Source organism: Podarcis cretensis (genome assembly GCF_951804945.1).
Source record: "Podarcis cretensis genome assembly, chromosome: 6".
Taxonomy (NCBI): domain Eukaryota; kingdom Metazoa; phylum Chordata; class Lepidosauria; order Squamata; family Lacertidae; genus Podarcis; species Podarcis cretensis.
In genome coordinates, this window is record NC_137175.1 from 76,571,399 (window position 1) to 76,597,680 (window position 26,282).

The 26,282-nt window shown below is 41.5% G+C and overlaps 1 protein-coding gene across 6 annotated transcripts in view; it reads left to right on the plus strand.

Moving 5' to 3' along the window:
- DPYD (dihydropyrimidine dehydrogenase) overlaps positions 1 to 26,282 on the plus strand; it is a 538,621-nt gene that overhangs the window by 273,687 nt on the left and 238,652 nt on the right. For all 6 annotated transcript variants that reach the window (XM_079981200.1, XM_079981199.1, XM_079981197.1 and 3 more), the window contains one exon: positions 15,602 to 15,817. In XM_079981200.1, the coding sequence (XP_079837326.1) occupies positions 15,602 to 15,817 (216 nt within the window). The remainder of the gene's footprint in view (positions 1 to 15,601; positions 15,818 to 26,282) is intronic.

Genomic DNA, 26,282 nt, shown 5'->3' on the forward strand with positions numbered 1-26,282 from the left:
CTACTGAGCTGGAAGGGGATTAGATCAATTCATGGAGAATAAGGATATCAATGACTACTAGTCATGATGGCTGCATTACATCCAGTACCATAGGGAACTGAATACCAATTGCTAAGGGTTATGAGTGATATTCTCTTCCCATTCTGCCTTTGGGCTCCTCAAAGGTTTCTGACTGACCACTGTGAAAACCAGTGCTTTTTTTCTTAAAAAAAAATGTTTAGGGGTACTCTAATTTTGACTCAAGAAAATCACCATTTTGTAGTTCAAATCAGGGAAAATAAATACAGTAAATGGACAAAAGTACAAATATTTGCAAAATGTTTAGGGGTGTGTGTACCTTTGCATCCCTGTCCCTGTCCATAGCTGTCAAGTGCCCCTTATTTGGCGGGACAGTCCCTTATCCCAGCGCCATGTCCCGCTGCTGTCCCTTATTGATGATGTCCCTTAAATAAGCTACTGAAGGTAATGGGGCCCTTTCTATGTCCAGTTGTCCTTTGTCAACAACAAATTGGTGCTGTTTTTTGTGTTGAATATATGCTATATGGTAATTTATGGACCTAATAGGTATCTAAAGCCATTTGCACACAACAAAATATGTATTTTATCAAAGTAATTGTTGATCCCTTATTTTGGCTGCTGATCCTTTATTTTCGAGGATGCTGGTCCCTTATTTTCAAATCTGTAAGTTGACAGCTATGTCCCTGTCCCCCCCCCCGAAAAAAGCACTGGTGAAAACAGTGCTTGAACACTGTGAAAACAGCAGATATGTCTTCCAATCTATCAAGACTCTTTTTATCCTCTTATGTAAGAGTCCAACAACGTATGGAGGGATATAGGTTCTCCACACCAAATTAGCTATAGAACCTGGAAAATAAGAGAGGACCTGGATTATTGTTTAGGGGTTGGTTGGTTGGTTAGTTGGTTGGTTTGATTAGTGTGCTTAAAAAAAAAATTAAGTAATTCTCATTGGTTAACAATTCTTATTTGTACCCAAAGGGGATGCAACTTAATGCATAATACACTGCATAATACACTTTACTCAAGTAATTGGATGGGGAAATAGCTTATAAATATTAAAGGATCTCAGTATTTTGAACAGCATGGAAGTTTTTGTTTTGTTTTTGTTTTGTTTTTTTAAAAAATACTTTTAGTGTTGTCACCTGGGGCAGAAATTATTATGTACAGGGTGTGATCACACCATCACTTTCTAAAATACACATACACATACAAAACAAGGGCACCTGCATAAAGCAAGCTACCTACCTGTCAGATAAATTTGGCAGTCACACAAGAGACCCGCAGGAGGAAGGCAAGAGAGCCCTTGCTTGTGGACAGAAATTTATACAAGCGGGGGGAAAGAGAGGAAAATGTGTGTAAGGAATATGCTCAAAGAGGTGAAGGAACAAATTCTCTGACTGGATACTGAGAGGCATGCATGGTTCTTTGGCTGTTTTGCATAGGCCTTTTTGTAAACCATTCATAAGATGCAGTTTGTAGAACATGGAATATCCTTTTAAAAAAATGTCATTAATGAAAAAGGAAGAAGGAAATACAGTGGCCATGCTTTTCCTAACAACTTGGAACCGAAAAGTGGTACCGAAAATTTCGTTTTAAACTATTCAAGCTGGAAAATATCCTTGTTCAAATACTGAATGCTGGTGGGGAGAGGGCTTGGTTTAAAACAAAAACAAAATGCTGTTGATTAGTGTGGAAACATTTCCTGCACTTTTGTACTCAATATTAAGACCCATCTCCATAATGATTTGTCAGTAGTTTTGCCTCAAAAATAAAATAAATTCCAGACCAGGAAAATTATTTAAACCGTCAGCTCAAGATAGCAGTGTTTCCAGCCAATTCTTAGTTGACCATTGTCTTTATTATTCATTGGATAAGTTTGTGCCATCCAAGGGTTGCTAGCAAGGTACCCATAGGTGGCAATGTGGCCTCTTCTGGTGCCCACAAAAGGTTTCAGTAAATACCACCTCAGAAATCCACATTGCATGAGAGAGTGTTTGTTTGCTGTACCTGATCTGTTCCTGTTTGCACTGGCTCAGTCTCTCTTCTGTTCTGAACAGAGAAGAGGTCAAATAGCTTCTCTCTATGAGCAAATATGAGAATGGTTGACGTTAGTGGCTTTTTTCCATTCATGGGGAGCTGATGGCGCATGTGTCCACAAACCATTTTGTGCCACTGTCTCTTTTTCCCGCTCATGCAGCTATGTAAACTATTTCCGTTATGTCACATCCCCATGGCAGCCATTTTGTTTCTGCCACTCCTGGCACATTTCAAACTTCCAGGTGCCAACAGGTCAAAAGCGGTTGGCTACTCATGTTAAGCAGATCTCCAGTTGATAAGTAACTGGAGTGATGGTTCTCTTTTTTAAAAAAAAAAATTAACATCTTGTAATAACCATTTTTTCTTCATTTTTGGACTTCCTCACACCTCCCGCTCCTGCATTCCACATTAATAAAACTTTAGCCAGCAATTTATCACCTTATTTCCATTCTTATTATACACATTTTCAATATTTTGTCCCTAACTTTGAATATTTTATCTGGATCTTAAATACCTAATTTTAACATAATATTTATTCAAAATTTATTATTCTCATACAATTCACTCATTCTCATAATCTTTTCGACTAGCTTTGTGGTGCCCTGTTTTTGAATCTCTCATCCTTCTTAACACTCATATAATTTACAGTGTTTTTGTAAATAGTCCTTGAATTTCTTCCAATCCTCCTCCACTGCTTCTTCTCCCAGGTCTCGGATTCTGCCAGTCATTTCTGCCAGCTCCATGTAGTCCATCAGTTGCATCTGCCATTCTTCCAGCGTGGGCAAATCTTGAGTTTTCCAATATTTGGCAACAAGTATCCTTGCTGCTGTCGTTGCATACATAAAGAATGTTCGGTCATTCTTTAGCACCCTCTGGCCAACAATGCCCAAAAGGAGGGCCTCTGGTTTCTTAGGGAAGGTATACTTAAATACCTTTTTCAGCTCATTATATATCATTTCCCAGAAGGCCTTAACCCTGGGGCAAGTCCACCAGAGGTGAAAGAATGTTCCTTCAGTTTCCTTACATTTCCAACACTTATTATCTGACAGGTGATATATTTTTGCTAGCTTGACTGGGGTCACGTACCACCTATATATCATTTTCATAATGTTTTCTTTCAAGGCGTTACATGCCGTGAACTTCATACCGGTGGTCCACAACTTTTCCCAGTCAACAAACATGATGTTGTACCCAATATCCTGTGCCCACTTTATCATAGCTGATTTAACCGTTTCATCCTGTGTATTCCACCTCAGCAGCAAGTTATACATTCTTGAAAGTATTTTACTCTTAGGTTCTAACAATTCTGTTTCCAGTTTCGATTTTTCCACCTGGAATCCTAACTTTTTATCCAATTTAAAAGCCTCTTTAATCTGAGCATAATGTAACCAGTCCCGCACTTTATCTTTTAGTTTCTCCAAACTCTGCAATCTCCAATTGTCTCCATCTCTTTCTAAAATTTCCCAATATTTAGGCCATTCGACCTCCATATTGGGTCATTTCACAGCCTTAGCTTCCATAGGTGATAACCACCTTGGGGTCTTGTTTTCTAATAAGTCTTTATATTTTGTCCAGATGGAGTGATGGTTCTCAATGATGGTTCTCAATATATGAGGTGGGTCACTTTATAGAACTACAGACATTTGTTAGAGAAATCTGAGGCATTCTCATATACAGTGGTACCTTGGTTCTCAAACTTAATCCGTTCCAAAACCAAAGTGTTCCAAAACCAAGGTGTGGTTTCTCATAGAAAGTAATGCAAAATGGATTAATCCGTTCCAGACTTTTAAAAACAACCCCTAAAACAGCAATTTAACATGACTTTTACTATCTAACGAGATCATTGATCCATAAAATGAAAGCAATAAACAATGTACTGCAGTCACACAATCAATCAATCAGTAGCTGAACTGAGTTCCACACAGTCACAAAAACAAAACAAAAAAGCCACAAAAACACAAAATAAATAGCAAAAACAGACAGACCTCAGCGTAACACTCAAAACGGAAGTGTGGCACTCAAATCAGAAGTGTAGCACTCAAAACGGAGCATGTTCAGCTTTTGAAAACAGTTCGCAAACTGGAACACTTACTTTGCAGTGTTTGGGTTCCAAGTTGTTTGAGTACCAAGACGTTTGAGAACCAAGGTACCACTGTATGTGGATAGATTTAGCATAAAGAACACCACTCCCTAGCCTTTCACCAATTATATTTGTTTCTGTACTTCAGAGTGGCTATTTTCCAAATGATTGTTTACTTGCCATGGCTCCTAAAACTACATAGCTGGTTCATGTAGCCAAACATGTTGTATTTTCCATAAGATTTGTGGTTCTGTTTTGTTTGGAAGCAGACCTTGTCTTTTAGGTTAATGCAATGGCACATGCTATCACTTCCCTCCCCTTCTAACCTAAAAACTGGCCTTCTGAGGGGTGAGGGGAATGGGTACAACCATTTCCTTCCTGAACACCCATTACTGTAATAGAAAATTTCAGATACTCCTTTTTGTTAGAGATTTGTTTTCCAGAGCCATTTGAAACAGAATGAAAACCACACTTTGGTGTCAGTCAAGAGAATTTATGTGGGATGTGATGAAGCAGTACATACACATGCATCGTGGCAGCACATACATTTTTTATGTGCCCATTCTACAGCGATGGCATGGGAATCGCTTTCAGGGAGTGGTAGAAAAGAATATTTAAAGCAGTGAGGGGGAGGCTGTGGCCCTCCAGGTGTTTTTTGGACTACAACTCGCATCATCCCTCATCACTGGCTATGCCAACCTGGACAACGTGGAAGTCCACAGGTACCATATCTCTGATTTACTGAGGATTTCTTTGTTATTTTAAGAGGAGAGCCATGTTAATCTGCTGCAGCTAAAGCAAGTAGAGTTCAAATAAGCAAATGCAATGTGATGCTTCCTGTGAACTATGGAAGCACTTTCTTTGGGGACAGTTTCCATGTTTTTCTGGCTCCATCAAGCCTTTGTCATAGACCCAGTGGTGGTGCTGTGATTCAGAAATGGTTATTCAGGGTGGGGAAACTATTCCTTCCAGGGTTTTTTTACCCCCTTAACCTGAATACTCAGTGTTCCTAAATTCTCAAGAGAGAGAATTACATTTTATTTGAGCCAAATGGCAACCCAGCAAAATTGTGGCCTCTGGAATAGACTGGGACTTACCAATACTGCATAGTTAAAACTGTGGGATGGAGAGCAAAGGGAGTCAGGAAAGAAGGAATCCCATTTGTATTCAATGCTAGTACTGTATAAGGAGCTGGATCTGAGGTTGCAGCAAGAAGCCAGCAGTGTTATTTTGTTAAAATGTTTAGGATGATACCGACTTGGTTATCACTCACAAGGTAATTTGCAGCATCTAGATCATGATCTTTAAATTTCTTCACTGGCTCCGGCTCCATGCATTTCTGTGGGGATTGCACTGAGTGCTTTGAGGCAAAATGCTTACGCTGAATTAGACCCAATTGGCTGTATGTCAGTCTGTGGGTAAGATTTTTTTTTGCAATGAAAAAAAATAATTATAAGAGCCTCTGCAGTACTTCAACCCAGAGACTTTAAAGGAAAGGTTTTTTTGTTGTTTTTTAAGGGAGAGGGAAATAAGTGCTATAAATGCTGCCAGCTCTTTTCTGTTAACATAGGTACATTGTTATATAAATGGTGGAATTTGCCTCAAATTGTAGCTTTTTGAAGAAAGTCTCCTAATATTCCACATTCTATAAAGTGAGATGCCAATAGATTTCTACTGAGTCGCAGTCCAAATTATAGAAACTATTATTATTATTATTATTATTATTATTATTATTAAGGGGGGCAGGGAGTAGTTAGGTGTTTGGTGTGTCATTTTTTTGCAGGTATTGGGGGGAAAAGGGACATCTTCCAGTCATTGCAATGTGGCAGTTATTGCAGTAGAGCATTTATCAGGAAAAAGAGTGCAATGGCAGGCAGGTCCCATGAGCATGTAATTGCTGAGTTGTTAGTGCAGTGCAGCAACTCAGAGCCAGGAAGTAGTAAGGTTCCAACATCACAAACCAGGGATTTTAGATCCAAGTATGTCATTCTCTAGGGACGCGGGTGGTGCTGTGGGTTAAACCACAGAGCCTCGGACTTGCCGATCAGAAGGTCGGCGGTTCGAATCCCCGCAACGGGGTGAGCTCCCGCAGTTCGAAAGCACGTCAAAGTGCAAGTAGATAAATAGGTACCGCTCCGGCGGGAAGGTAAACGGCATTTCCGTGCGCTGCTCTGGTTCACCAGAAGCGGCTTAGTCATGCTGGCCACATGACCCGGAAGCTGTACGCCGGCTCCCTCGGCCAATAAAGCGAGATGAGCACCGCAACCCCAGAGTCGGTCATGACTGGACCTAATGGTCAGGGGTCCCTTTACCTTTACTATGTCATTCTCTATGCTACAGTGACCAGCTTCCTGGAAGAAGGAGCTGTTGTTCTCCACCACTTCTGTACTTTCACTGGAGACAGTCAAAGGCTAATATTGCAACTAGGAACTCAAGAGCATTCATGGGGCCAAGAGGCTTCCTCTACCTGGCTGGTTCCTAAGTCCAAACAAACTTTTCATGGTCAATTTCAGTCTCAGCTCTAATTCCCTCTCCATATGTACAGTACCTGCTTGACTGCCTTGCTCCTTCTTCAGCTGGTGTCCAGACCAACAGCCCTGGCTGAAGTGTCTAGTACATCTCTCATCTTAATCACAAGCACAGTAAAGTGGCGCTCTGCAAGCCGCTATTCTCTCCTTGTAACTTTGCTGTGAATATTACCTTGTTGACACGTCTGAAGGTTTTTGTAGCACTGATATCCATGATGGCATGGCTTTTGGGTGTTCATCTGTGTTGTGTCCATCTGATTGGCAGCACATCTTGTGGTTCTTTTTAGGTTTAATCTCTCCTGCCTCCAGACACATGTATGTATACCAAGGCGCTACTAGTAAACTGTTGCTTAACTCCAAATTCCAAGGGACTCCATTGAGAGCCATGGGCTTTGTATGGCCAGGTACTGCCCAATTGTCTGGAATTGTTGGGGGATTCTGGCATGCACACACACACACACACACACACACACACACACACAGATCTGGATGTGGAGCCCTCTCCAGCATGGATGTCCCTGGCATTTCAGAGGATGTCCATATGTGCATTGGAATAAGGACAAAATGGTGCTTATATTCTTTGCTAGCACATAGAATAATAGACAACTGTGGGTTGATTCACAATGTACTTGGCATTCGTTTCTGTCATGTGTACGTACAGTTGTCCTAGTGAATGTCATAAAAACAAGAGTTGCACAGACATGCACTGAAGAACCATTGGATATTGTTGCCTAGTATGTGTCCATCAGGCATTCTTCCTCATTTTATATACCATCCCCATGTACAGAGTGCACATTCTAATGCCAGTGGGGTGTGCCAAAAGAACAGAGAAACACCAAGCAGTTCTCGGAAGAGTCAATTCCTTTACTCTCAGTATAATGCAGTTTCAGTTACATACAGTTGTAGATACAGTCTCCTTACAGCATACAGACTATGCTCTGGCCAAGGACAGGGGCCAAGAGCAAACTTGCCTTAAACACAGCAGCATTTGTATTGTAGATTGTGCTGAGTTGTTCTCACATGCTTGCTGACTCATTCTCACATGCTGAACCAGCTGCAGATGCAGGACAAAACACACCCAAATTAAACAGCACACTGAAATTTATTAAACAGCACACCTTTCTTGTCCTCTTTCTCTGCATGTATAAACCCTTATACAGTACATTAACACCCCACCCTTCCTCTGGGAAGCTCAGAGTGCCCAGGAAATCTCCCATTCAGATTACAAATCCTGACCTCATCTTCAGTCATGGAACTGTTATCATTTGCCTTCAGAGCTTTTTCAAGGCATCTTCCCCATCACACTTTATGATGCTAACAATGGCAAATGCCTCTGAGTAGCGGAATGTGAATCGGCCCTTTGATTTCTAAGTGCGTCGCTTTTTCTTCCACATATGCCTTGTTGGGCACGGATCCGCACAATAAAACACACGTTTCCCCGGAATATAACTAAAGGCATTGGAGGAAATCTGACAATTCATAGCTTGTCAATTGGAATTTTAGATCAAGCGGGCTTAATGTTAGAGTTGTTTCTGTTACCCTTTGCAGGTTTTGAGGGAGCTTATTCGACCTTACTATCTCACCATGAAGCTAATGGGAAAAGCCTTGCAGCAATCTTCACAGGAAAGTTTCCAAATGTCAAGTGTCATCTTTCCAGCTGCTAGATGAATGGGTAGCCACGAGGCATTTATTTGGGTGTGCGGTCTCAGTAAAATCTGGTTGCTGTGGCAGCAATTACTATAATTTGGCCATTGCTTTGGTAGTACTGGGACCACATGCAATTTTAGTTGTTGGATTTGGGGCATTATTTGGGGACAGTTGTAATTTAGAGGCAGGTCAAGGAATCCCTGGGTTGTCGCTTTTTTTCAGGGCTAGCATAGCGCTCTCTCTGCCTTTCTCAGCTACATGAGGACATTCCTCTGCGTTGTTCTCACCGTTGTAGGCTCTCCATTTTGAAATTAAAAATATATTTGTGAAGCAGATTGGCAAGCTCTTGAATACACGAGATGGCAATCCGTCCAGCCTGCCAATTTCACATTAGTTAATGATGTGCCATTTGGGTAATTTCTCTATAGTGCAGTATAGAAGCTATAGGCTGTTACTGAAAACTGCTACCAACAATTTGTGTGTAAGGAAGTGCCCTCCAGATGTTGCTAGCTGGGGCTGATGGGAGTTGGAGTCCATCTCTCAACTGCAAGGCCATAAGTTCTCTATCCGTGCAGTATAGCATCTCAGTAAAAGGTAAGGCCAAAGCTTTAGAAGGGACTAGTCATAAATACATACACATTTTGTTGTTGTTTAGTCGTGTCTGACTTTTCGTGACCCCATGGACCAGAGCACGCCCGGCACTCCTGTCTTGCACTGCCTCCCACAGTTTGGTTAAACTCATGCTGGTAGCTTCGAGAACACTGTCCAACCATCTCGTCCTCTGTCGCCCCCTTCTTTCCCGACATCAGGGTCTTTTCCAGGGAGTCTTCTTTTCTCATGAGGTTGCCAAAATATTGGAGCCTCAGCTTCAGGATCTGTCCTTCCAGTGAGCACTCAGGGCTGATTTCCTTCAGAATGGATAGGTTTGATCTTCTTGCAGTCCATGGGACTCTCAAGAGTCTCCTCCAGCACCGTAATTCAAAAGCATCAATTCTTCGGCGATCAGCCTTCTTTATGGTCCAGCTCTCACTTCCATACATCACTACTGGGAAAACCATAGTTTTAACTAAACGGACCTTTGTTGGCAAGGTGATGTCTCTGCTTTTTAAGATGCTGTTTAGGTTTGTCATTGCTTTTCTTCCAAGAAGCAGGCGTCTTTTAAGTTCGTGACTGCTGTCACCATCTGCAGTGATCATGGAGTCATGGAGCCCAAGAAAGTAAAATATCTCACTGGCTCCATTTCTTCCCCTTCTATTTGCCAGGAGGTGATGGGCCCAGTGGCCATGATCTTAGTTTTTTTGATGTTGAGCTTCAGACCATATTTTGCACTCTCCTCTTTCACTCTCATTAAAAGGTTCTTTAATTCATCTTCACTTTCTGCCATCAAGGTTGTGTCATCTGCATATCTGAGGTTGTTGATATTTCTTCCCGCAATCTTAATTCCAGCTTGATGAATTCTGCATATAAGTTAAAAAAGCAGAGAGACAATATACAGCCCTGACGTACTCCTTTCCCAATTTTGAACCAATCAGTTGTTCCATATCCAGTTCTAACTGTAGCTTCTTGTCCCACATAGAGATTTCTCAGGAGACAGATGAGGTGATCAGGCACTCCCATTTCTTTAAGAACTTGCCATAGTTTGCTGTGGTCGACACAGTCAAAGGCTTTTGCATAGTCAAGCAGAAGTAGATGTCTTTCTGGAACTCTCTAGCTTTCTCCATAATCCAGCGCATGTTTGCAGTTTGGTCTCTGGTTCCTCTGCCCCTTCAAAATCCAGCTTGCACTTCTGGGAGTTCTCGGTTCACATACTGCTTAAGCCTACATACACATACACATACACATACACATACACATACACATACACATACACATACACATTTAGCCCTGATTAAAGCTGTTCCCAAAACAAATGTCCTGTAGCTTAGGTTTCTAAGCCCTCTGCTGCATCTAGAATTTTCACAACCTGTTTAAATCATTATCGAGAAAATGCTCTGGAGAATTTTTTTCCTTCCTGGAGACTTTGCAAATTTCCCCCCATGCTGCAGGAGACTCTTTTAATCTGAAATTGTGACTGCTATTATGCATGGACCCACAGACAGCTGCACACTGTTTGAATTCTGCCCATGCTTGGCATCCTAGTCAAGGCATCTGCTTTTTAGCAGCATAGTGTGAACATGTAATCTGTATGTCCTTCCTCAATCTTTACATGGTGATATATCTCGCTCTTACATTTTACAGTGTTTTAACAACAAAAATTAAATCTAAACAAATACAACCTACGTACATTTTCTTCAGCTTCCCTCCCCTCCTCTCTGTCGTTCCTTATTTTATATAATATGCTTACTGCATAGCCAATTCAAACCTTTTTTACCAATTTATCCTTTATGGTGCCTTTAAGTTATTTCTTACTGCTTACATTTATGTCATTCCTGCTGACGTTTGTAATTGTTTGCCATTGTTATCATATATTCAACAAATTTTCCCCATTCTGTTTTTTTAAAAAGTCTCTCCTCTTGATCTCTTATTCTTCTGGTAAGTTTCGCCATCTCTGCATATTCCATCAGTTTTAGTTGTCAACTGTCTTTTGTTGGAATGGATTCGTCTTTCCATCTTTGGGATCAGGAGGCCGGCAATTCGAATCCCCGTGACGGGGTGAGCTCCCGTTGTTTGGTCTCTGCTCCTGCCAACCTAGCAGTTCAAAAGCACGTTAAAGTGCAAGTAGATACCGCTCTGGCAGGAAGGTAAACTGTGTTTCCAGGCGCTGCTCTGGTTCGCCAGAAGCGGCTTAGTCATGCTGGCCACATGACCCAAAAAAACTGTCTGCGGACAAACGTCGGCTCCCTCAGCCTGTAAAGCGAGATGAATGCCGCAACCCCAGGGGTCCCTTTACCTTTTAATAGCATACATAAATAGTTTTTTCTGGTCTTTGGCATTTGTGTAGTGTGAACCTGTAATCTGTGCTTCCACCCTGAATCTTCACATGGTGATATGTGAATTATCCAGGGGAATTTCAATGTGTCATCTCAAGATCTGGCCATTTCCCCACTAGGAATGGTTTTGTTACTTAGGACTCAGCTATACAGCTGCATATAAAACGTTTTAAATGTGTTGTATAGTGCAATATACAAATGTGACACTAGATGGCGAGAGTGAGCTATGCCAAATTCAATGAATTTTTCAAAACGTGTTTTTTTAAAAAGCATTTTTACAGTGATTTTTTTTATATGTGTGTAGATTCCACCTTAGAAAAGAAAGGCAAAAGTTGTGTGTGGAACGTTTTTTAAAACTGGAGGCAACAGAGCGACTTTGGAGCTTGAGACATTTTGTTCTCAGCAGAATCCAGCTTGGGGATGTGAGATTATGTCCCAGCATACCCTGATTCACCTGATTATTCAGGGTACAGGCGGAGATAATACACCTCCCTAATAACCAGCATTGCCTGCTCTTAACGGAAGCCTGAGGATACCTTTGACTCTTTATGTAGAAACAGCACTTACATTTCTATCTCTTCCCTTTTGTCCTCCTCCCTGGCTGTGACTTGACGCTTCGTCACTTCCTCTCTTTTCCTCTTCCCTCCTTGTGTATTATGCAGCTTCTGGTACCCTCGCTTAGGCCCTGGTGTCTAACTAATTTGTTCTTGATCCCAGTTATTTCTGTTCACACTGAAGGCATCATCCCCATTTGGGTGAGCTGTGATAATAAGGAACTGCATTTGCAACATCCCTTCTTTTCCTTTCCTTAGCATTATATCTTTTGTGGAGTTCACAAACAGGAAGTGAATAAATTAAGTCCTAGTTCCATTTCCCTCCTCTTCTCAGTTCCTCCTGCCTGTATTTTATCCCTGTTAAGATGAAAGGCACTTGGCCACTTAATAACAGAGGGACCGGATTCATTGACGGTTCACAGAAGCTTCCATTCACTTCAGTATAGCTTTAAGAGCACTTCCTTGGTCTAATGCTGCATAAAAAATCTTCTTTCTTTCTCAGTAAAAGAATAATATTTGAGCTTTTACATTTGGTTTGCCATGAGTTTATCTTTTATGTAGCTTTGCCTTAATGCAACACTCAAACATTTCAGAGATAATTTGAGTACAAGTTATTTGGGAGGTGGGATGGGGGAAGAGAAATTGGTATTAATTCACATCCTTAAGTTTCCTTATTGTGTTTCTGTAAGGTGAATAAGTGCATCTCTTTAGAAAACGCTGTTGAGTCGCTTGAAGAATCCAGAGCCAGGGCATAATGTACTGCAGTGCGATACAATTTTAATTTGAATAGTGACTTTCATACAAAATGCATCCCTGACTGACTGTAAATAATGCAATTACAGAATTAAATAATAAATAATAGACGAGGGGAAGGCAGTGGAAATACAAGGGAGGAAGAATAGAAATCTTATTTGGGGGGGAGGGGTAAGATTGAAATGGAGAGCGGGTCAGTAAGGTGCGGAGATGTAGAGGAATTTTCTTACAAAAGCTGGAAGGTACAGACGAATTTTAAAAAAGGATGCCGATGGAGTGTTTCATTTTTAGAGAGACGTAGAGAGATGTAGTGTCCTTGGGAGAACAATGAGCAAGATGTAGATAGGGGAGCAAACAGGGACTAGCTGTCTTAAACTAGCTCTCCCAGGCATGTTAGCAGGGTCTCAAGGATAGAATTGTGAAGTAGTAGAATGGACTGTACCATTTCAGACTGCAGGAGAAGGCTCTGGCTATTTAATGTTCCATATGTTATGCAGAAAATTGGCCTAAGTGGGGAAGTCCTAAGGAAAAGCGGGACATTCAGGGATCAAATCAGAAACTAGGGCAGCTTCTGTAAATCTGGGAGTGTCCATGGAAAACAAAAGCACTTGGAGGGCCTGAGGTTTTATTTACAGTTAAGAAGCAGACAGTTTTTGTTAGATAAATATTGTTTGCCTGCCTTTTCTGCCTGCTTGCTGTGGAAGGCAAGAAACTGTGGTCTGGGGGAAAGCACGGTATGAAAGCTGTCTCGGAGATCTGTTGAAAAATTGAAATACTTTATTGTCACTTGTACAACTTGTATACAATGAGATTACATGAGCACCCCCTACTCAGCTCTCTTAATCTTAATTCCCCTCGTTTACTGACGCACACCCACCAAACCCGAAAGTCAGTTGCCCTGTTGTTATCTTTTCATTCAGCAGCCTAACAAACCATGGATAGAAGCTGTTCTTTACCCTGTTGGTGTGACTAATCATGCTTCTATATCTTCTGCCCAAGGGCAGGAGATCAAGAAAGTGCCACCCAGGGTGTGAATCATCCCTGAGAATTTTCCTCACTCTCCTGAGGCAACATTCTTCTGCAATGTCATCCAGTGGATTCACGGGACAGCCCATAATATCTTGTGCTGTATTCACCACCCTCTGTAGGCACTTCATATCAGATGATGTCAAACCAGCATACCACACCATGATGCAGTATGAAAGGACACTTTCTATTGTGGGCCAGTAGAAGGAGATCATCAAATGTTGATTGGCATCATTCTTTTGCAATACTCTGAGATGTTCAGACTTAATGCCAAGCTATGGTTTGTTGTCACATGCACAGTGCATGCTCACATACTTCCTCACCCCCTCCCACACCCACTTCGTGTGTGAGGAGCAGATAAGAGGTTTGTCACAGCTTGCAACAAATCAGCTTTTTCATCAATCAGGAGAAGATGAGGAGGATATCAGTGAGCTTAAGGCCCATCGTTCTATGGAATCAGTGTCTCCAACCTCTTAAAGTGGCAGACAAGTTCAGTCTTGGACTCTCATCGTGGTTAATGACTGCAGACCCTCCAAGCGTCGCGATTTTCCAGGGAGAGGCCCAGATTTACAGAAGCCATCCCAGTTTCTGATTTGATCACCAAATGTCCCATTTTTCCTTAGGATGTCCCTATTTTTATCAGAGAAATATCGGAGGATATGGTAAGACGTCCCTATTCTCATCAGGGAAATGGTGGAAGGTATGAAGTTAGATAACCCCCAAACTAAGGAGAGAAGTAACTACACAACCTTTGGAAGACATCTGAGGGCAGCCCTGTATAAGTTTTGAATGTTTAATGTTTCAATTATGTTTTTTATATATGTTGGAAGCCGCACAGAGTGGCTGGGGGCAACCCAGTCAGATGGGTGGGGTATAAATTATTATTATTATTATTATTATTATTATTATTATTATTATTGACATCCCTATTTTCATTGGAGAAATATTGGAGGGTAGGTGGCTGAACTTGTTGGGATCTTGCATTTCATTGTTTTCATAACTTGACTGGATTGTCTGCAGTGTATTTATTGACATTACGAACACATAAATATGTGAGTGATTACCTTCATTCTGATCAAGGAAAGTTGTCAAGTGGCAGGCACTGTGTCTCAGCCAGAATTTCCATTCAGTTCACATTTAAAGGTGAACCCACACTTTCTAAAACAATACACAAAGTAAAGCCCAGCCATCATTTGGATTTTGCGTGTCTCTGAATGTAGCAGTGCAGTTCTTTGGCCAAGTAACATGTACAAAAATGCTTATGCTGGGATAAATTGTGCATAAAAGTGTATATATTTGTAAAAAATTAACATATGGAAATGTGTTATATTAAAGAACTTTGTTTATATGTATATATTAAGCAAAACTGTGTTGCAATAATATGTATATGAGTGAAAATTGACAGTTTTATCTTTCACTACTCTCAGCTAGACAACTCTCTCTCATAGGGTTACTCTGAGGCTAATGTAAGAGCACCCCCACATTGCACTGACTTTAACTTCTCAGAAGATAGCATGGTGAAATGAAGGTGAAATAACATTGGCTCCCAGTATGTTTCCAAGCACAATTCAAAGTATTGGTGCTGACCTTTAAAGCCCTAAATGTCCTTGGCCCAGTACACCTGAAGGAGCGTCTCCACCCCCATCGTTCAGCCCAGACACTGAGGTCCAGCTCTAAGGGCCTTTTGGCGGCTTCCTCACTGCGAGAAGTGAGGTTGCAGGGAACCAGCCAGAGGGCCTTCTTGGTAGCGGCACCCGCCTTGTGGAACGCCCTCCCATCAGATGTCAAGGAAATAAACAACTATCTGACTTTTAGAAGACATCTGAAGGCAGCCCTGTTTAGAGAAATTTAGGGGAGCTTTTATTATGTTTTTAATGTTCTGTTGGGAGCCGCCCAGAGTGGTTGGGGAAACCCAGCCAGATGGGTGTGATATAAATAATAGAGGATGGTGGTGGTGATGATGATGATGATGATGATGATGATGATGAATAAGCCAACTTCCGTGATGTCATTGTTTTCTTTCCACAGTCTTTATACGGTATTGCTGTTCCTACTGTACCCCAGCTTCCTCTTTTCTACACTCCTGTGGATTTAGTAGACATCAGCATAGAAGTTGCTGGACTCCAGTTCCCAAACCCCTTTGGCCTCGCCAGTGCGACTCCCACCACAAGTTCGCCAATGATTCGCAGAGCTTTCGAAGCCGGATGGGGATTTGCACTGACCAAAACCTTTTCTCTGGACAAGGTAATGAAAGCTGGTTCCCAACTCACCCTAACCACCACGTTTGAAATAATTTTGCCATGTGTCGTTTGTGTGTTGCTGGTCGCTGGCAGCCATTTCCAGCAGAAACCACGGGGAGAGGGAATGATATCAGACAAATCGGAGAACAGGAGAGATTGGACAGTTTTTCCTTTATTTGGCTTTTGCTGATTGGCTGCAGCAGTTTCAGGCAGAAAGCATGGCGGGCGAAAGCATGGGTGAGAAAGGTTCCCATAGGAAATAATGGAAATCATCAGCTCATTATGCGAACACTTGTCTAACGAACAATGTCCTAGGAATGCATGGTGGGACCTGCATGTACAAATATTCCAGAAATGGTATGTTTCTTTGTGTCGCACTGGAATCCCCAAAAGCAGCCCCAGGGATGCAATTTATATGATAGGTTCAGGTGCCAAGAACACTGAGGAGTTCATTATCCCGTAGTTCTAAATAGTAGTTCTACTATACCATTCAGTATAGAATATATAGAAGGAAAGTTATCCATATATATTTTTGAATGGACTGGCCTCTGGTGGCCAAATTAAGCAAGTAGGGGGTTGTTGGACTAAGCTATATTTTCACTCCAAACATATATATATATATATATATATATATATATATATCACATCATCTACTTGTCTGGAAGCCACTTAGATTGTTTTGAATGAGAGATGTTTTGATTGTGCATACTTTTAAAACTGTTACCCCCATGTCATCTGAGTGACCAGCTCAGCTGCAAGCTGGAAATTAAAAACAGTAGATTTTGACGTCTAGATTTAATGTCTGAAAAGTGTGAGGTTCCCCCCCTCCCATTTTGTCTTTTGAGATTTTCAAATTTCAGAGATTTAATTTCTAATTTGTGGCATAATTTGAATGATCTGTAATTGACTTCTCTCTCTTTATTCCATGCAAGTGGAATGTGAATTGAACCTTCACAAACAAATGGCTCTGGTATTGTAGTTTTTTCTATGAAATGCTGTGATTGAAAGGTGATCACACTGTTGTCAGTAGTTTTCAGTCATAGGGTCATTCCTTGGACTTGCTGTGCCATTGAACCCTGAGAAACGTGCAATTTTCTTTTAAAAACACTCTCATTAAAAACCATCTTAAGAATCCATTTTAACATTCATTCCTCCTGATATACTCATGTTTGCATGCAATTTTGTACAATATATTCATTGTTGGTTCTCATACTGCTTCGTATAGTTTTGAGGAGCACAAATTAAGGAGAGTCACATTCAGATGTTAATGAAGCTGAATTTCTGCTCCATTCCTGTGTCAAATTGTTCCCTACCAAACTCATCCACAACACAGTTCTGCTCTCATTTTTGGTTGTCACTTGTCTGTCCTTCTCTGGTAGCCTAAAAGCAATCATGTTTCTAGAGAGGGCTGAGTTGTAGGAGGAGGAGATAAGGTGGTGCCCTTTGAAATCAAAATGCACTTTCCTTCTGTTCCCTTCACCTTCAAAACATAGGGTTGCTTTTTCGCTTTCTTTCAGTGCTCAGTCAGGTCAAAGTCTGTGTCTACAGGTCAGAGCTGCATATGTGTCTAACCAAGGATGGAGTCACCCAGAAGGCTGTGTTATAATTGTTGTCTAGCCAAAATTAATTCTGGATCACTGAAGCAGCCACTTCCTTTAATTAAGGTGCTGTAATAGCCGCCGCTGTTACTGTGTCTCCTGCTTTACAGCACATTTGCAAAGCCACTGACCTACGAACTGTACTTGTGAACCATCATGTGCCCCAAATCCAGCTCTGGTTTTCTCCAGTCTCCCCATCGTTGTCTCCATGGCATCTGCTGACACCTCTTTGCCTCGTGTCACGCAGACTCATCCCTGCCACTCATGGACAGTTCTATTACACATTTGCTTTTCCTCTCCTTCCCCCAAGGCTCTCTTATTGGTAAGCTGCAGAAAATCACATTAACGGGACTTAGAAGGTGTGTTTCTGTACAACAAGTAAAAATTAGCTAATGTATTTCCATGTGATGGTTCTGAAATATACGACGTAGATTAAAAAAGGTCCTTCTGTTACCCTGTGTTGTACACACAGAAACCGAAACCTGCTATTTGTTTTGTGGAGAAAAGCCTTCCTTGGGCATCCCCACCCCCACCCTCGATTCCACGCCTACCCTTCCTGTTATAATGAAGGGTATTTGCATTCCTCCACACTATAGAGTCACAATAACAGAACTCAGGGGACTGAATCGGTTCTCATTAATTCTCAGGGACACAAAAACTTGGGTCAGGAGGAGTTTGAGATTGTGATGTCCCTGGCTTATTTTCACCCATGGAAATGGCTACAGTGGGGGAAAATATATAGCATTGCCTCTTTGGTTAACGGTACACTGAGAGCAAAAGCCAAGTAGTACCTGGAAAGGGAATGGTTTGCTACACTTTATATATTTCATGAGTCTTGAATTCAGTCTTGGTTATGTTTTAATGGAAACCTAGATTCATTTTCAACTCCTGAACCAATACGCAAACCAAAACAACTTCTGCAACTATTGCTGTGCAATTCACCAACCACAAAATGTGTACAAAATTCATGCATCAGGAAAGGGGTGTGTTGTGTATGTGTGTGAAACTGGCATGCAAAGATGTGTTGTACTGGGCAAATTTGCTTGCAAAAAAATGCATATTTGACAAAACTGCATACAAAAATGTGTATATGTAGAGGAATGACACTAAAATGCTGATTAATTTTTATGAGGGCATTTTTTAAAAAAAGGCAAGTGGAAATGAAATTTGTTGCATTGAACTTGGGACTGGAAAAATGAGAAAACAAGACCGATTGTTTCACCTTTCCCTAGTCTCAGATACTCTATTCCTCTCACAGCACTCACATCATGTAAACCAAGGCTGGATCTAGACACAGCAGAGAAGTGCTTCAGTTTAAAGCATTGTAAATTTAAACAGGGAAAACAGGCAGAGAAAAATGAGGCTCCACATCACCATCTGGTGGCACAATGTTATATCACATATACAACACATAAAGGTAAAGGTAAAGGGACCTCTGACCATTAGGTCCAGTCGTGACCGACTCTGAGGTTGCGGTGCTCATCTCACTTTATTGGCCGAGGGAGTCGGCGTACAGCTTCCGGGTCATGTGGCCAGCATGAAGCCACTTCTGGCAAAACAGAGCAGCGCATGGAAACGCTGTTTACCTTCCCGCCAGAGTGGTACCTATTTATCTACTTGCACTTTGACGTGTTTTCGAACTGCTAGGTTGGCCACAGCAGGGACCAAGCAAAGGGAGCTCACCCCGTTGCAGGGATTTGAACCGCCGACCTTCTGATTGGCAAGTCCTAGGCTCTGTGGTTTAACCCACAGTGCCACCCAGGTCCCTTCCATGCAACACATATAGATCGCTTTTTCTTTACCAGTCTGGCCGAGTCCAAAATCCATGAAGATGACTGGCAGATCTGACAAAGGGGTACTTTAAGTTAATGTGACATTGTCATATGAGATGAAGGGGGGAGGAAACTGCAGTGTATATGTGTTTTCCACCTGGCCTAGACCCATAAACCCATCTCCACCTTTATTTCTTTGCCATAGAATTAATAGTCAGCATTCCTATGTCTGAAATACTTTTTTTAATGGCCATGCAATGATACCATGTTGCATATTAAAGGGAGAAGAGATTGGGAGATTAGATAGAGTAGACCTTGGCTGTACCAATTTAATACAGTTTGTCCTACAAAACCACTTCATTTAGCTCCATGTCTGTGGAATTGCCTGGGGAAAAAAATGTAAAATCCCTTTAGTCCATATCTAATTGGAACTGGAAAAAGGGTACATTGCAGATTGTGGTTAATATTTCAGTACTGAGTGCACCACCAGTTGAAATGGAAATCCTATTAAATTAACATCTAAGAATGAATATATGCTTCCTGGAAGTGTGTATATTCTTGATGTATGTGAATTTAAAAAAAAATGTTGGCATGAGAGAGATTCAATGTTAGCTAATTATCTATTAGCTATGCATATTAGCTAATGTTAGCTAATTGTCATTTGCATGTATTCACAACCTGAGGAATTGTTTCCTGAATTGCATATTGCCTTTTCTGTTCTTTTGACCTCACTCCTCTTACCTCCATGCACACATGTCATGAACTCGCAGGACAACAGGGAGGAGGAAGAAGATCCCGGCGAGGGGTGCAGTCACAACTGGGACCCACTGGGGCAAGCCTATAATGGGAAAAGAAGGGTAGGGGTTGTGGAAAGTACACACGGGATGGCAGAGGACGGCAAGGGGATGGGGGTCACTTTACATGGACCAGAAGAGCAGGATTCATCACCAGAGTCAGAGGGGCTCCTGTCTCCTTGATCAAGGCAAGTTCTGAGGCATAGGGGGCAAGAGGAGGTAGGGTCAGAAAGGCTGAGGCAAGCAAGGCCCCACAGCCCAGTTTACTACCTGACCAGGTGGGACTCATTAGCTCTGGGAGGAGGTGTGTGATTCCTCAGCTGTATAAGGCTCAGGACAGGTGAGGGCCACCTGCCTCATCAAGCCCAGGTGCTACAATCAAGACTCAAGAGGAAAAAATGGGAGCAGAGCTGTGGGGCTGTGTCTGCTCAACTGTCCATGCTGATGGATCTTGGCTTGGATGCTCCAGGAAGTTTATGGGACTGTGCTTTGGACTTGACTCTGGTCTGTGTTTCCTGACTGTTGGATTTTGGACTTGGTTTACTTGCCTTGACCCTGGACTGCATTTTATGACCATTGGACTTTGGACTCTAGACTTGGCTTGCGTGGATTGACCCTAGATTGTGTTTCCTGATTGCTGAGCTTTGGACGACTTTTCCTACTGTATAGGCTGGTGGGACTTTCCGCCAGGTAGGCCGCGGGTTCAGGACAACATACATCACATTGTGTATGAATATATGCCTTCTAATTTAGGGTTAGATTTCCTACAACTGCTGAAGTGGGCTCTGGTCCATGAAAGCTAATGCCATACTGAATTTGTTGGTCTTTAAAGCGTAGTCTTAAGAAGCTCCCAGTTTCAGTCCTTGGCCTCTCAAGTTAAAACAATAATCAGTACATCCTCATCTGTACTATACATGCCACTTTAAGTAGCCATGGCTCCTCCCCAAGGAATCATAGAGTTGGAAGAGACCACAAGGGCCATCGAGAAATCCTGGGAAATGTAGTTTTAGGGAACTGTGAGTTCTTAGGAGACTCCTGTTCCCCTCACAGTGTGGCAGTTCTCAGAGTGGTTTAACAATCAATCCTTCTTCCCAGGGAACTTTGGGAATTGTAGCTCCATGAGAGGGATTGGGATCTTCTAAGAACTCTGAGCACCCTTAATAAACTTCAGCTCCCAGTTTGAAGTGGTACTATGCTGCTTTAAATGTATAGTGCAGATAGGTCTGAGATAGCTATTAAAGACCTCTGCCGGAAACCTTAGAAAGCTTCTGATAGTTTGGGTAGAAAACACAAGAACGAGATTATCAATTAGTTGTCTTAATTCACTATAGGTTATCTCTCTTCCTGCCTCTATCTGATTTCATGCTGTATTTCCTTCCAGAAAGGAACCCCCAAAGTAGCTTGCATAAAATAATTAAAAACTATTGCATTAGAACTGTTTCTACCCACTGCAAGTTGCACATAGTGTTGCCCTGGGGACAGCATAATCGCCTTTTCCAAATACAAGTTCTTATTAGATTGTGGTGGCTGCTCCCAGCACTGTTCATCCTACTTCACTCTACGGACTGCTGGCAGTTGGGTGCCCCTTGTCTGGCCCTGCGTTTCTTAATACCTTTCCATGAGGACTGCAGATTTCTCCACTGTCCACCAAGGATAGAGTTGGAATTACAATTTCAGAGAAAAAATGGAACAAGGTTTGCAACTCCAGAAGGTTGTATGTGCAAGGCCCCATCTTCGCTATAAATGCAAAGCAGTGTTTTAACTGTTTAAACAGTTATGGCCAAAGAATCATGGGAATGGTAGTTTAAGGGTGTTGAGCGTTGCTAGGAGATGCCTGTTCCTTTCATATAGCTACAATTTTCAGAGTGGTTTAACAATCGACCCCTGTTCCTAAGGAGCTCTGAAAATTGTAGCTATATGAAGGGAATAGGGGTCTCCAGGGCTTTCTTGTGGCAGTTACCGCTGGTGCAGAGTGCCTTAACCTTTTAATTTTTTTTATTTTGCTTCCTGTAGCAGCCATTTTGTGCCAGCACCCACAACACCCTTATCACTAAGAGTACCAGCACCTTATATTTTACCACAGCGAGCACTTGGGTCTCCTAACAACTCAGCACCTTTAACAAACGACTGTTTCCATAATTCTTTTGGGGAAGCTATGGCTATTTCAAAAGGTCTAACACTGTTTTAAAGTTATAGGGAAGGTGGGACCTAAGATTTTGGTTGCATGACATACAATACAATATATGAACTTCCCTGGTATTTAATGCCAGGTAGTCTTAATCAGAAGGGATGCGGGTGGCGCTGTGGGTTAAACCACAGAGCCTAGGACTTGCTGATCAGAAGGTCGGCAGTTTGAATCCCCACAATGGGGTGAACTCCCGTTGCTCGGTCCCTGCTCCTGCCAACCTACCAGTTCGAAAGCACCTCAAAGTGCATGTAGATAAATAGGTACCACTCCGACGGGAAGGTAAAGGGCGTTTCTGTGTGCTGCTCTGGTTTGCCAGAAGTGGCTTAGTCATGCTGGCCACATGACCCAGAAGCTGTACACCGGCTTCCTCGGCCAATAAAGCGAGATGAGCAGCGCAACCCCAGAGTCGGTCACGACTGGACCTAATGGTCAGGGGTCCCTTTACCTTTATGAGGCTTAATCAGATGTTTTCCTATTGTGAAGTTTTTAATGCTGGAAATGTGTGACTCTCCACGCTGCCCTTCTGTGAATGAGGATGCCAAACCGCATGGAATGATTGGGGACAAATATTAGATGAAGTTTTGTAAATTGCACATTATAAGTTGGGTTGAAATACTTTGATTATATCATTCAGCATAATTGGGGGGGGGAATGCAAACCTAACATTTTAAGATCTCTGATAATACATTCATTGATTTCTGTTAAATGTGTTTAGGCTTGATTTCGTGAGGGGGTGGAGAACTTCAGTCTAGGAATGTTTATTAAAATGTCTTGATGCGGCAGAAAGAGACAAAATAACTGATGCAATTCGTAGGAGAACCAGACCTCAACAGATAATCAATGTCACTGATAAATGGTTTTGTTTTATTTCTTATTGGAATCTACATCGCAGACATATGAGTCTTGACCGAAATTTATATTTCAATTTTTTCACTTGTCTTTTTCAAAACTCTGTTTGTCTGCTAAAGTTAATAAAAAGTGTGTGTAGGAGAACTTTTATAGATTTAAAAAATTCTAGATTTAGAGTCGTAGCTGCCTCACTGTGTACAGTTGGCATAGAGGAGCAAAAATAAAACACAGCAGGCATGGCTGAAATATTTGCTTTGATTTTAGCTGTTTCCTTGGTTGTTAAAAATGTAATTCTGATTAATCAGAGACATCTGTCTTTACTCTGCTGGTGACATGCATTGATTTGTGATGCTGTCGCTTTCAATAACGTGGAAGCTGTTGCCTTTATTAAGGTTCACCAGCAGAAATAAACATGTGGAGCCACTTCATCTGAAATCTCTAGTATTTTTTTTAAGTGGCTGATTAATGCTAAACCATAGTTTAGTGTTACAAGGAAGTGTTGCTCAGGAAGTCTTGCTTCACATCTACACCATACATTTAAAGCACATTCATATCCCTTTAAGAATTTTGACTTCAAAAAATCCCAAGACCTGTAGTTCACCCCTCCATAGAGCTACCTTTCCAAACACCTTTAACGAACTACAGATCCCAGGATTCTCTGGGGGAAGTTGCATGCTTTAAATATATGGTGTGGGTGTATCTTGCAGAATCCCAACCCTTCTTCTGTGTGGCACTAAAGAGCAATTCAGAAGTTTTCACTTACATTTTATAGTCTTGGGCATGTTTAGCCTGGAAAAGAGGAGACTGAGAGCTTCCTGCAGATATATCAAGGGCAGTCCCATGGAAGAAGGAGCAAGCTTATTTTCTCCTGCTCTGGAGAGTAGGACCCAAACCTTGGAGGTTTTTAAGCAGACGTTGGATGGTCATCTGTCATGGATGCTTTATAGTTGAGAATCCTGCCTTGCAGGGAGTTAGACTAAATGGCCCTTGGGGTCCCTTCCAAATCTATAATTCTATGACTAAAGTTTTTTGTGTTGCTAAACAGACTGTTTAATGCTCGTAAGGAATTGTTGAAACAAGGCAGCATTAAACTGTAGCTTCTGAAGTTGCCTTATTTCGGTTTACCATAGTCAAATGTCAAATTACACATTTGGTTTAGTGTGCAGCCTATAGCACCTTTGTGTCTTTCCTTACCCCAAAGTAAGTGAAGCAGTGATCTGGGACTACTGTACAAGGGAAGACTCAATCCTTTCCCCGTCCCTCCTCACCCCACCCCCGGGCAACAGTTAGCGATAGCAAAAATGCTTCCATTAGCATAAATCAGTGATGGCCAAACTTGGCCCTCCAGCTGTTTGGGGACTACAATTCCCATAATCCCTGACCACTGTCCTGTTAGCTAGGGATGATGGGAGTTGTAGTCCAAAAACTGCTGGAGGGCCAAGTTTCACCATCAGTGGCATACATAGATTTAAAAACAGACACTTATTGGTAACTGCTGTGTATGTGTGAGTTTTCTGGCATGCTGTGGTCCCAATCCAGGCCTCTCATGCTTTTTTTTGAGCAATATTAAAATTACATATGTAATTCTAGGCTGCCTATTAGTTGTAATTTGTAGTTAGACTATAAAATTAGCCACAGTTTATGGCTTATACAACACACAAAACTGTGGTTAATTAGAGATGGACTCTTCAAATATATTTCTGGCAGCACTGGAGGAGAAATGTGGAGGGAGTGTGTGTGCCTGGGACTCACTGAAACTTGGTTTTTTTGGTGGGGGGGGGTGTTAAACCTAAACCATGGTTTAGTGTTGCACCCGAACATCACCTCTGCCTGCTACAATATTTACCAACGGTTTTGAAAAGAGATTTCTGATTAGATTCCGATTAAAACTGAAGAAAGATGCAACAGGGGGTTTTTTTGGGGGGGGGAATCATCAAGCTATTACAGTGTGAATGTGTGCACACACTAAACATGATTCACAGCAACTTGTATCGAGGAAGATGGCATAGTGTAACTGCAGACGTTGCTTGCCAATTAGAGCCGTTGCCTGTATGAATTTACTAATTGTGCAACGAAATGGCATTCCTCCATAACATTAGACATTCTAATTCATACTGCAACCGGTGGTGTTTCCATAGGGACGGATATGGGAGGCCCATGCCTCTCCTCATAATTATAAGTGCCTGCACTGAAGCACAATGACTTGCATTGTCCTCACTTATGTCAGTATTTTTTGTTGAATTGAACTCACAGCATAAAAAAACATATTTTCTTTCTCTGATATCGCAGCCCAGTAATTTGCAATATCCTAGTTACAATTTCGGGTTGCAAGTCTGCCTGCCCCCCCCTCCGAAAATGACTTTAAATGATATTAAAATGCAGAACTCTTGGTGCTTTTAACATAACAAAGTTTGTTCTGTGGAATATGAAATATTAATATTTCACAATTCAGTTGTGATGATGAAGTGCAATTTGCTTCGCTTGCATGTGATAAAATAAGTATATGCTTGCCAAGGGAGTTGCATGAGAATTAGAGACTTAGCTTGAACATCTGCTTGAAATTTTATTATCCTGTCCTACTGATAGTGTTTCCCTTGTTATTCTTCTTGACTGACAGCCGAATATTGCAATGATATTTTTATTTTAACTTTTTTTATTTTTATTTGCTTGCATGAAATATATTTAGGTGAACTTTGTTTCCCTTAAAAAAAAAGGAAGACAGAATTTAGAACCTGCTTTTGATTTCCATATATACTCTTGACATTTGTAGATGCCAGATTGAAGTGTGTAGTGTTCTGCAGCCAAGACGCACCATTGACTTGCAGTTAAATGCCAGCTGATATCTCAGTAAACAGAAATATTTGATGCTTTATTGTGTAGACCATATGAAAGCTACGTAGGCTTTCTTTGGAGAGACAAATGATCAGATTGTTAATGTCAAATAAAAAAAAAAGACAACGATGACGACAACTGTTTGCCTTTCCAATAAATAACATCAAAGACTATTTTTTTATTAACACTGATCCTAGGGAGAGAGTGGGGAAAGGAAACAGCAAGCATTTTGCAAGATTTCTTAGCACACTGAGCTTTTCGCCCTGTGACTTGAATTATTTATTGTTTTACAAATAAATACTCCACTTTCCCCCCTCAATTTGAGAGGTGGATATAAACTGAGAGAATTGCAATGAGGGGTAACATAGGAGGTGGTGTCTCACCTGCCCACCCTACAAAAGCTTAATGTTTGTTTGTTTTTGTTTTACAATGCTGA